Source organism: Lutjanus erythropterus, chromosome 5 (genome assembly GCF_056507025.1).
Source record: "Lutjanus erythropterus isolate fLutEry1 chromosome 5, fLutEry1.hap2, whole genome shotgun sequence".
Lineage (NCBI taxonomy): Eukaryota > Metazoa > Chordata > Actinopteri > Lutjaniformes > Lutjanidae > Lutjanus > Lutjanus erythropterus.
In genome coordinates this window covers 43,378,629-43,390,300 of record NC_139321.1, presented here as the reverse complement: position 1 = coordinate 43,390,300, position 11,672 = coordinate 43,378,629, and the positions used below count along the sequence as shown (strand labels likewise).

General features: G+C 43.8%; 1 protein-coding gene across 1 annotated transcript; it reads left to right on the top strand.

Annotated features, from left to right (window-relative positions):
• Window positions 1–411: 411 nt before the first annotated feature.
• Window positions 412–5,413, top strand: LOC146327323 (uncharacterized). Its single transcript, XM_084718490.1, has 6 exons — window positions 412–424; window positions 1,105–1,192; window positions 1,291–1,468; window positions 1,517–1,789; window positions 3,267–3,426; window positions 5,283–5,413. Exons 1-6 carry the CDS (start codon window positions 412–414, stop codon window positions 5,411–5,413), a joined length of 843 nt encoding a protein of 280 aa, XP_084574616.1.
• Window positions 5,414–11,672: the final 6,259 nt, after the last annotated feature.

Sequence of the window (11,672 nt, the reverse complement as noted above, 5' to 3'; positions counted from 1 at the left end):
TGTATGAACTTTTTGAGACGGGCACATTTTTTCAACTACCCCATTGACTCGACATGTCTTGGAGTTTGTTTACAATCAAAACTGTCTGGTCAGCTTGCCAGTGCTCCAGTAACAGACTTCACAAAACCACTGCTATTATTGCCTCTTAAGAAAATGTTTGTGGCTTTGCCTCAGCTACACAGCACATAAAATGATTAACTTTGCAGGATGGCCTCATTCAGTGTGGTGGAGTTTGTCGACGAAATTGATCATGATGGCTGCAAGCAGGTGGACATCATTCCATCTGAGTGGTTCGAGGGCGCTGATGGAAAACTATGCTGGTGGCCACCAGCTGGGTTAGTAAATGTGACCAAGACTGTGAAAGAGGGCACACCACCAGCTGAAAACTGGATCCTTTGTAATGTGCGTGTGATGGGAAATGCAGGTAACTTAAATTTTCCTCATTTTAAAGCTCTATTTGCTTCACTTAATTTAAAGCCTCTGTCCCCAACTTATTCTTTTTCTCATGTTAATTTTTCTCTATAGATTTCCCTGAGCTAATTTGTCAAGGGCTGGTGTAGCTGCAGATTGTCATTCCAAACAAGCAGGATCACACCAAACTCAATTCATTCAATTCAGTTGATTTCAGTTCTCACATGTGATAGTTGTGGGTGTGCTCCTGTTTGGTTGGATACCTGCAACCACACTATCCCTCTGCAGATTAGACATCTGTATGTGCATGTATGTCTGTGTTGATTGGCTACTACTCGTGACTTCTAAACAATGAATTTTCAAATAATCATATTTTATTTACCATAGTACCGTAATAACTGTCTATGGATATTCTCATTCATCCAGGTCAAGTTCTCTCTGGGCAAATTGAATCGTAGGCACCTAGACTTGCATTTGTCTTTCCTAGACAAATGCAAGTCCAGCTATGAGTCAACTCTAATCTATCCTTTTTTCCTCATTTGCTGATCAGAAAAATTAGTTGAATTGTGACTCAAAACTGTGATGTCATCCAAATTGTGAATTTTGTGATACACGACAACTATTTTAATTTCCTATAATCTACTTTTTAATATCTCCTTCACTCCTTTTATTTTGTGTCATTGTATTTTACAGCCACTTATGCAGAGGCCAGGGTGAAGCTACATCAAGCTGAGTATACATCAGACCTGACAGACAACGAAGATGGCTTGATAAAGAGAAGGTTGGTGTTTGTGGGAGAATACAGGTTTAAGGTCATTTCCATAATATAGAGGCAGTAGGTGTGGTTTACCTCATATATCCTCATTTTAACCTATCTAGGGTAAGGGGAAACCTCCGGAGGCAGAGCAAGCAACTAGAATCAAGTGAGCATTCTGATTCAGAGGAAGAAATTCCACCAACTCCCCCAGAAAAACTCCTTGGGCTAGCAGCAAAGAAAATGACCAGCCGGATCACCAGCCCCACTGCCCAGCGAGGCACCAGCTCCACTGCCCAGCAGGTCACCAGCCCCACTGCCCAGCGAGGCACCAGCTCCACTGCCCAGCAGGTCACCAGCCCCACTGCCCAGCGAGTCACCGGTTCCACTGCCCAGAGGGTTGCAACCCCCAGTTGTGAAGCCATGTTCTCTAAACTTCTTACAATTGTTGAAGAAATTAAGGAGACCCAGAAGGTTCATGGTAAAATGCTAAATGTACTGCTGAAGAAGCAAGATGCATCAATGATGGAGGTTCCTGATGGAGTGGTCTTCCCACTGCAAACTCAAGCAGATGTTGAGGCTCTCGAAGAGAAACTGGGGGACCGCAGTCTAATGTCTGCTGTTGTAAGTTATTTTGTTTGTTTGTCTTTTTAAAGTTTTGTTTTTCCAAATTGATTTTCATTAGCCTACAAAATAAAAACGTATCACATTACAGTAAATTACATAAAGGCTACAGCAGGGTCTGACATTAACAGTTGCCTGACTGCCTGGGGCAAGTAAAAAAAGTCTTTAGGCAAGCAGAACCTGCGTGGACATTCCTGATCAGTCAAGCGCCAAATCGGATTCTTTTTTTCTTTTTTCCCCCGTTCTTGTATTTCCTTTCCTGTTTCTGTCCTTGAAGGAGTTCTACATGAGAACAGGTTGCACATTGTCGGCACACACACTTGTCTCCTTCTCATTAGTCTCCGTGGCCGCTCAGCTCCAACTGACGTATCAAATAGCCCTTGACACCTCTCCGCTCTGTCTCCAGAGGTCAGAGCAGCATCATGGGGAACTACACACACCTACACCGTACATATAGTGAGACACAGCTAAACGTAAACAACGGATCACTTTGCCTTAATGAGGTTGATTTGCTGTTCTAATTACTCCGTGATTTTTAATTTGGTTTGTTCTCTTGTAGAGCAGATGTGTTGTAGGCTATTATAAAATGTTTCCATCTCCGTCCCCTTGGCTATTTTCTCTCCATCCATAGCATCACGTCAGCTTTAGCTTTAGGACAGATAGTGTGTGACTAATGTTTACAAATGATGATTTTACTGTGCTAATTTTTTTTAAGTTCCAAAGCTGAGGCTTTGTTCTGTAGGCAAGAAACTCAAAAAAAAATTTTTTTTGCAAGTCTGGACATTGCCTTTTTTTCTCTAGTTTTCATCTAAAACAAAAATAAATGAGCCTAATTAAAAAGATAATTGAGGTAACTAATTAACTAAATAAATAAAAGAGAAGTTAAGTAATAAATAAATAAATAAATAAAGCATAAACAAATAAATAAAGAAGCTGACTGTTTTAATGGTGCAAGCCTAAGTTTGTGGTGTATTTTGGGTACTGTTACTTTAATGGCAAATCAGTAATCAGCAATAATGTAAAATCAAATTGATAATCATTAATAAGAAGTTGGTAATCAAATTGAGACTTCAATAATCGTAATTGAATCTAATCGGCAGCACAGAAAACAGTTTCACTGTACACTTTTACTTTTGTTGATATTCATTAAACAGTACATAACAGTAAATAAAGATGTTATTTAAGTGGACATATTTCTCCCTCAAGTGATTGGATCGTGATTGGTTATCTGCTTTGAACTCACTAATCAGTGATCGGCCCCAAAAATCCTGATCTTGTAAAGGCAGGGCAAGTAAGAATTTACGTGGGGCAAGTAGATTTGTGAAGTAATTGCCTGGCAGGGCAAGCAGGAAAAAACCTTAACGTCAGAACCTGTGTTACTTCAAATGTTTAGTTGCTGAATTTTTAAATCTTTGAAGCTTATTGACTCAGCAGTTAATGTAAGCCTTTTTTTTCTCCTTTTGGCCCTCATCCCTAGGTTGCCATGGTGGCAGATATAGGGGGCACAAGTGTAGATGATGCAACGAGGCGAATGATGAAGTACATTCTGTCCAACGAGCTGGCATTGGAGTACAACATGTTTGGCCGTCACGGGAAAAAGAAGTTTAAGGACTTGCGTCTTTTCAACGTTGTGTATGGTAAGTAAATAAGTTAGAGAAGTTAACATTCCATCTGTAGGGATATAATTTCTCTGTTGCCCTGATGGATCTCCGTCAGTTAGAAAAGTTAAAGTAAATTAGAGGAAAAATGTCTCCTGAGATGAAAAGGCAAGGAATCTTTTTGTACTCTATTTCGACTGCACTATTTTAAGAACTGCTCATCTAATTTCTTTAGTAATAATACTAAAGCTTAAATCAATATATTCATAGATATCATGTGATGTCACACAGGGGTCTCAGTGCCTTCTAAGTTTTTTACAAGGCGTACAGTGGCCCCTAACGGCTCCTCGAGGTAACAATTATTAACAATTATTCAGTCATATTTACTGGAACTGTCACTATATTCTGATAGTAGGACATTAAATGGCTAATTTAGGACAAAATCCAACTCCTCTGGCTCCACCTACAGCCTGTAATCGCACTTGCCAAAATCCACCGGACCGAGTGCTGTCCACCAATCAGGTAAAGAGAGCAGGAGGATCAGCCAATCGCAGCTCGTACACAACGTCATAACTTGACAAAACTGAAACTAAAGTCAGCGACTTGGTCGGGAATTTCAGGATGATACACCGTCAGGTCGCTCTTTTCACCTCTGTCAGCCCCCCTCCCTCCCTCCACACACGCAGACACACAAGAAGAGTGTGTTTCATGGTGAGAGAGATGCGATATATCTCTGGTTGCTATGGATACGGTATGTGTTGTGTGGGTGCGTTATGGCTGCTTTGTGTGTGTGTCTGCATGTGTGTCTTCATGTGTGTTTGTGTGTCTGCGTGTGTGTGGGGTTCTTGGCAGAGGTTCATAAAGCCACCTGATGGTGTTTTGTCTTGAAATTTCCGACCAAGTTGCGGACTTAACTTTCACTTTCGTCAACTTACCAACTGTAGCTTTGAAGGGATAGTTGGGGTCTTTTGACAGGAAGCTGTATGAAATCCCCATCAGCAGTATCATGCATCAACAGTGACTTTCCCCCTACTGCGTCCTGTGAGCTGAGTTCTGGCCTGGTTTTGGTGTTGATGAAATGCTATCTGGCTAGTTGGCTGGGGTCACAAATATAAAGCGTTCTCATAACCATGTGTGTTCAAAAGAGTAATACATTTGCATCACAAAACCATTGTTTATGAAGAAGTCAGACCTCACAATCACTTGGCGTTATTTTCTATCTCACTGTATGCAGCAGCCTGTCGACAGCTGTGCACATTTCCATCACCTGCCTGACGGTGTTTACTGCTCAGATAGTTAACATAAACATGTCTGACTATGACACAAGTGATAAAGACAGCACCTACACACACACATACAAAATAGTGCTGTCCATGGTACTTGGCCCCTGAGCCGTCTATACCAGCACTGATGCCATATCATGGCCACACCACAATGAGACTTAACGTTTTCATTCTCCATACACACTCGTTAATTCACAGCACACACTCATATACTCATCATTGCTACAGCCACGAAAGACGAGACGGTCGTGCACGGAGCATTATTCGACGATCAGTCAACTATGGGCAAAATCTGCCGAATCAGATTCGACTATGAAAATCCTTAGTTGAAGACAGCCGTAGATTAGACTTTTTTATTAACCTCCCTGGCCCCCCATTTTTTCCACAACTTTAAATACACATTAACATGAATCCACTGTAGCAAACAGATAAATGGAGGCAGAAAACGTCTTTCAGTAAGTAATGCACACATTCAACACACAGGAGCTCTTTCAAGCTGGACAGTGTGTGTGCACCTGCACGTTTATGTCGGGGCAGCCCTACTTAATTCTAAATGGTGTTTGAAGAGCATCATGTTCATAGCTCATACTGTCAACCAACTTTGTTTTACAGAGGCTGTCAAGAAGAACACGTTGACGGCACAGGTGAACCAGCAGGAAGCAGAGAGGGCACTATCGAAGTGGTTCACTGGGGCAAGAGACAGAGGAGGAAGAAGGGCATCCAGGCAGCCAGTGTCAAATTAAACACTAGAAGCAGTGGGGGCGAGTGAGTGCAATTTGTTTTAAGTACAGTTACCCTGTTCAGTTATTGTTTAGTTACAAGTAAAAGTTCTTAAACAAAGTAAACTTTAACTTCAAGACTATCTTGTTTTGCAATTTTATTTTCCTTATCAATAAATCTGTCATCTGTCATTTTGTTGAAAATATGTAACTGAAAAACAGAACATATTCATAAATAAAAAGTTGAAATCAGAGAATGTGGCCATTTTTAAAATTAGATAGAGCCTGTCTCAAACTGGTTGGTGATTAATAATTTATATTTTGATTGGATGGATCTTAAAGCTGGGACCAAGATGGCCTTATGTATTTAACCCAGTTGGGGCATACTTAACACCTATTATTACACAGCTCTATTGGATGCTGCGCTCTAATTTGTCAATTTATGAATCAAGAAAAGTTGAATTTTTATCGACATTATGTTTCAAATTAATTATTTTACTCACAAGCCGTGTAATAAGCGGGATAATGTGTAGTTTGTCGGTTGTTATGGAGAAATAAACCCCTTCAGGATGTATGGAACCCACCTTCCAACCCTGTCAGGGTTTATTTCTCCATAACCTCCGAACTATACATTATCCCTTGTGTATAATCCTGCTTTAAACCCACATCAGGCAAGAATGCAAGCAATATAAAACCTGTAGACTATCCCACTTGCAACCCATGTTTCAGCTCATGTTGTCTCCATGTAGGACCCACATAGGACTAAAAGCTGGGACAAAAATGGGTCTTGCATATTGCCCAGTTGGAGCCCACTTAACAGCTAGTGTAATCCTGCATTAAACCCACATGGCCAGTTAGCATGGGGCCAACATGGAACCTGTAGACAATCCCACCTGCAACCCATATTTCAGCCCATACTCTCCGATGTAGGTCCCACATAGGACTTAAAGCTGGGACCAAGATGGGTCTTGTCTGTTTTGCCCAGCTGGGGCCCAACGAAAACCTTGTGGAATCCTGCCTTAAACTCACATGGGCAATTGATTTGGGGCCAACATGGAACCCGCGGACAATCCCACTTTCAGCCCATACTGTCCCCATGTAGGTCCCACATAGAACTTAAAGCTGGGACCAAGATGGGTCTTGTCTGTTTTGCCCAGCTGGGGCCCACCTAAAACCTGGTGCAATCCTGCCTTAAACCCACATGGGCAATTGGCTTGGGGCCAACATGGAACCCACGGACAATCCCACTTGCAACCCATATTTCAGCCCATACTGTCCCCATGTAGGTCCCATATAGAACTTAAAGCTGGGACCAAGATGGATCTCGTTTGTTTTGCCCAGCTGGGGCCCACCTAAAACCTGGTGCAATCCTGCCTTAAACCCACATGGGCAATTGGCTTGGGGCCAACATGGAACCTGCGGACAATCCCATATGGATGTGATCTGACAATCCTATATGGGGCCCATTATTTTGCCCACTTTGTACCCACATGGGCCCTACGTAAAAATGTTGGCTGGGTAATGGAGAATGACTATATCGACACCAGCTGCCAAAAGGCAGGGGTCCCGGGTTTCCCAGGCTGTGTGGAACATGCCTCAATGATTTGGGAACAGATCCAGACTGCCAAGAGGGAAAAGAAAGATCTGCATGTTGTTTGGCTGGACCTGGCCAATGCATATGGATCAGTACCGCACCAGCTCATCGCCTTTGCTCTGGACTTCTTCTACATCCCAGACAACATCAAGACCATGGTAATGAGTTACTTCCAAAACATGCACATGTGCTTTGCACTGCAGAAGTTCACCACTGGTTGGCAGCAGCTGGAAGTGGGGATCGCAATGGATGTTCCATCTCCCCTATCCTCTTCGTGGCATCGTTTGAGCTCATCCTGATTGGAGCAAGGCAGGTAGTGGGTGGAGTCCGACTGCCAGCAGGACGGAGGCTTCCCCCACTAAGAAGCTACATGGATGACATCACTGGCCTTCTCCGAACAGCACCATGTACATCCAGACTCTTGAAGAGGCTGGATGAACTGATCACCTGGGCAAGGATGAAGTTCAAGCCGCACAAGTCAAGGAGCCTTTCCTTGCGGAAAGGGGTGCGGAATGATAGTGCCACCTTCACCATTGGCGGGGAAAACATCCCCCGCATTGCAGACCAGCCCATCCGAAGCCTGGGACGTCAGTATACAGCTAGTCTTTCAGACAAGGAGATGGGGAAGACCATCCTTCAGCAGCTCTCAGCAGGCCTGTCAAAGATCGACTCATGCCAACTGCCGGGAAAGTACAAGATGTGGTGTTACAACTTCACTCTGTACCCAAGGATAATGTGGCCTCTGAAGCTGTGTGAAGTCGCCTCATCAACTGTAAGCAGGATGGACGCCAAGGCAAACTCCTTCATCCGCAAGTGGCTAGGACTACCACAGTGTTTTTCAGCAGCAGGCCTCTACGGATGGAATTCACTCCATCTGCCCCTGAAATCTATCACCCTGGGGTACAGGCAGGAGAAGGCAAGGCTGGTGATGGACCTAAGGGATTCCTCTGACAAGGCGATAAGTGAGTCACAGGTCCATGTGGTGACTGGAAGGAGATGGAGGGCTGAGAACGAGGTGCAGAAGGCGGTGAGCAGACTGCAGCACCAGGAAGTGGTAGGTAGGGTCCAGACAGGACGGGCAGGCCTCGGATGGGGTCAACCACTCACCCCATGGTCCAGAGCGAATAAAAAAGAGAGGAAGGACCTGGTTGCAGCCGAGATCACCAGAATGCAGCAGGAAGAGTACCGAGTGCAGGCTGTGGGACAAGGGCAGCAGGGGCGCTGGACAACGTGGGAGGGTGTCGCGAGTCGAGCGATCAGTTGGGCAGACATGTGGAAACTGCCACAGGCTCGACTCAGTTTCATCATCAGGGCAACCTACGACACCCTACCATGCCCTCGCAATCTCCATCAGTGGTTTGGGACAGAGCAATCCTGCGACCTCTGTGGGACCATCAATGCCTCCCTTCAGCACAGTCTATCGGGATGTAAAACCGCACTGTCACAGGGTCGGTTCAGATGGCGACATGACCAAGTGCTCAGGAAACTGGCAGAGGTGGTGGAGGAAAGAAGACAAGAGGCAAACAAACAGAGTCCAGCAGGGAGCAAGCTACAGGTCCACTTCCTCAGACAAGGGGAGGCAGGAACCAAGACCAACAGGAGACCAGCTGCCAAGCTCCTGACGCCAGGGTCAGAGTGGAAGATGTTGGTGGACCTGGGCAAGCAGCTCCATTTTCCCAGGGAAATTTGTGATACCACACTGCGGCCAGACATGGTGCTATGGACCTCTGAGGAGAAATCTGTTCTGCTGGTGGAGCTAACAGTGCCCTGGGAAGAGGGGTTGGAAGCAGCCCATGAAAAGAAGAGGGCAAAGTACACTGACCTCGTCATGGAGTGCAGAGAGAGCGGATGGAAAGCAAAAATCTATCCAGTGGAAGTGGGTGCGAGAGGCTTTGTTGGCAACTCAGTAACTCGCCTACTACGAGACCTGGGGCTACAGGGAGCCAAATTACACAAGGCAACCAGGGAAGTATCAGAGGAGGCCGAGAAAGCAAGCTTTTGGCTTTGGCTGAGAAGGCACGACAAAACATGGGGAGCGAGCATCTCCTGAGGAAGGTTAGCTGCAGGGGGTGTCAGGGAGACGTCCCTGTTCACTGCCCCGCCACCAGGAGATGTTCTGGGCTGAGGGGCGAAACATCTATGAGCGGTGGTCCCCAGCTGATGACCCTGCAGCTAACAAGTGGGCACCGGTGGAGGTGCAGCAGGCCTAGTGCCTAGCAGGACAAACACCTACCTGTTCAGAAGAAACACTAAATGGTCAGAGGTATGCCACACAGTACCTTCATAACTGTTAAAAGGATGGTTCCTGTTATTCGAAGTGTGTTTGTATAGGGTACTTATCCATAGTCAGTGTATTGCCCACAGTAGATGTTAGTTGCCTGCTTCTGGTTTGGAGAAGCAGCAGGAGTACCGATGTAGATGAGCTAAACAGTATACTGCTTTAGACAGGGTTAGCAGCAAAATATTTTAACCACTTGAAAGTGTTCTTCCCAACAAAAAAGTATTTAACTTTATGCAATATTTCAAATATTTTCACTGCTTTACCTTCCTGTCAGCCAGCCTTTCCAACAGGATCTCACCTTTATACAAGCCAAATATCATATCTCCAAAGCCACCCGAGTCTTAGCAGAAGCACTACTTAATACATGGTTGGTTTGGAGAGCGCGATATTTGGCTTATATAACAGCAGTATACCATGAGAAAAGGCTGCCTGGTAGAAAGGTGAAGCTGAGAAAATATTCAAAATATAATGTACATTTAAACTGATACAAATTTTTGTAAGTGGTTAAAATATGTTATATGTTGTTGCTGACCCTTTCCTCAACAGTGCATTGCTACGCTTCTGTGCTGGTACGCGTCTTTGCTTCTACAAAATTGGAGGCGTGTCAACATCCATCAACTGCAGGTAAGTCAGTGTCTCATACAACCTAGGTTCTTTATAAACACCTGAAAAATGTTAGAAATTAGTTTTAATACAAATATGAAATATTGTAGTTAAAGATATAGTTTTTGCACACATTCCTGATATTGTTAGTTTACATGACATTGATAGATACTTTATTTTAAACCAGATTTCCAGAGGCTTTGAGTTGCTACATATTCTCTGCAATTATAATGTTCTTTTAGGATAAAAAAAGAAATAGAAAATTACTGAAACTGACTGCCCCACTTTTTTTGAGTACATTTCTCAGCACTCTTCCTTTATACATAAATAATATTGTATGACACAGAAAAACATCTTCTTTTTTAAGTTTTAAGTTGTTGTTTTTGAGTTACGGATAGTTAAGAGGGCTTACTGAACATGATGGGTTTTCATTAGGCCTGTCACAGTACGTAACAGCCAATGAAATACAAGTAATTTTTCCAACAACCAATCAAAGCACAGATGTGTTTTTTTGACAGCCAATCAGAATATAGGGAGATTTTACAACAGCCAATCACAATACAGGGGGATTTTCCAACAGCCAATCACAATAAAGGGGGATTTTCCAGCAACCAATCGGAATAAAGAGGTATTTCTCAACAGCCAATCACATTACAGTGGGATTTTATAACAGCCAAACACAATACAGGGGGATTTTCCAGCAACCAATCAGAATAAAGAGGTATTTCTCAACAGCCAATCACATTACAGTGGGATTTTCCAACAGCCACTTACAATATAGGGGGATTTTACTAGACTTGGACCGATTAATCGGTAATGCTCGGAATCGGGCCGGTTTTCACGTGACTGGCCTTGACCGGTGACCGGCCGGTCAGCGTCACAAATCCGGTTCTGTGCCCGTCATTGTTACACACATGTTCTGCACGATGGTCACATCATGCGCGCAGCAGACAAACTGATCGTGACGTCAACACAGCACTGATAACAGCTACACACTCAGACACACGTCTGCATGAAGCTGGTGTCAGCGACAGATTCCAAGAACAGGATAAAGAGAAGACAGACAGTCTACAACGAGACAGAGCAGCTGACAATGTCGCAAAACAGCCGTAAACTCTCTCGCAGGCTAATGCTAGCAAGCTAGCAGCAGACTGCTGTTCACAGAGGGACAGTTAAAATCTCACCTCCTGTTCTGGCTGAAGAATAAACAACCTGTGTTGATGTGTCTCCTCAAACATTTTCTCATACAGACTCGTTTAACTTCTGTGTTTGTTTTTCTCACGGCAAAGTTTTACTTCAAACTGTTGCACCGCATTAGTCTCCGGTTTGTTTACATCCGCTTCCACAAAAGATCACGTGAAATCCCGTACCACGAAATCCCGCAAGATGATCTCGCGAGATCACATTCACCCAATTCAGAATCTTAATATAAAATTATAATAAGGCCTGGTTGTAATCTGGATGATTTTGGAGAAAGTATTAAATGAATATTTAATAGTCAGTGTCTTATTATGAACATATTTACAAGAAAAGTTGCAAAAATGTTTGTGAATGCTGTCAATCACAGTTCTTAGAAAGACTGAAAATCGGAACCGGCCAAAATCGGAATCGGTAGGTCAGACCCCTCAAAAATCGGAAATTGGAATCGGCTAAGAAAGTTGAAATCGGTGCAAGTCTAGATTTTACAACATCCAATCACAGCACAGATGTTTTTCATGACAGCCAGTCACAATACGGAGTCATTTTCAAACAACCAATCAGAATGCAGGGTTGTTTTGCAACAGCCAATCAGAATATAGGGATAC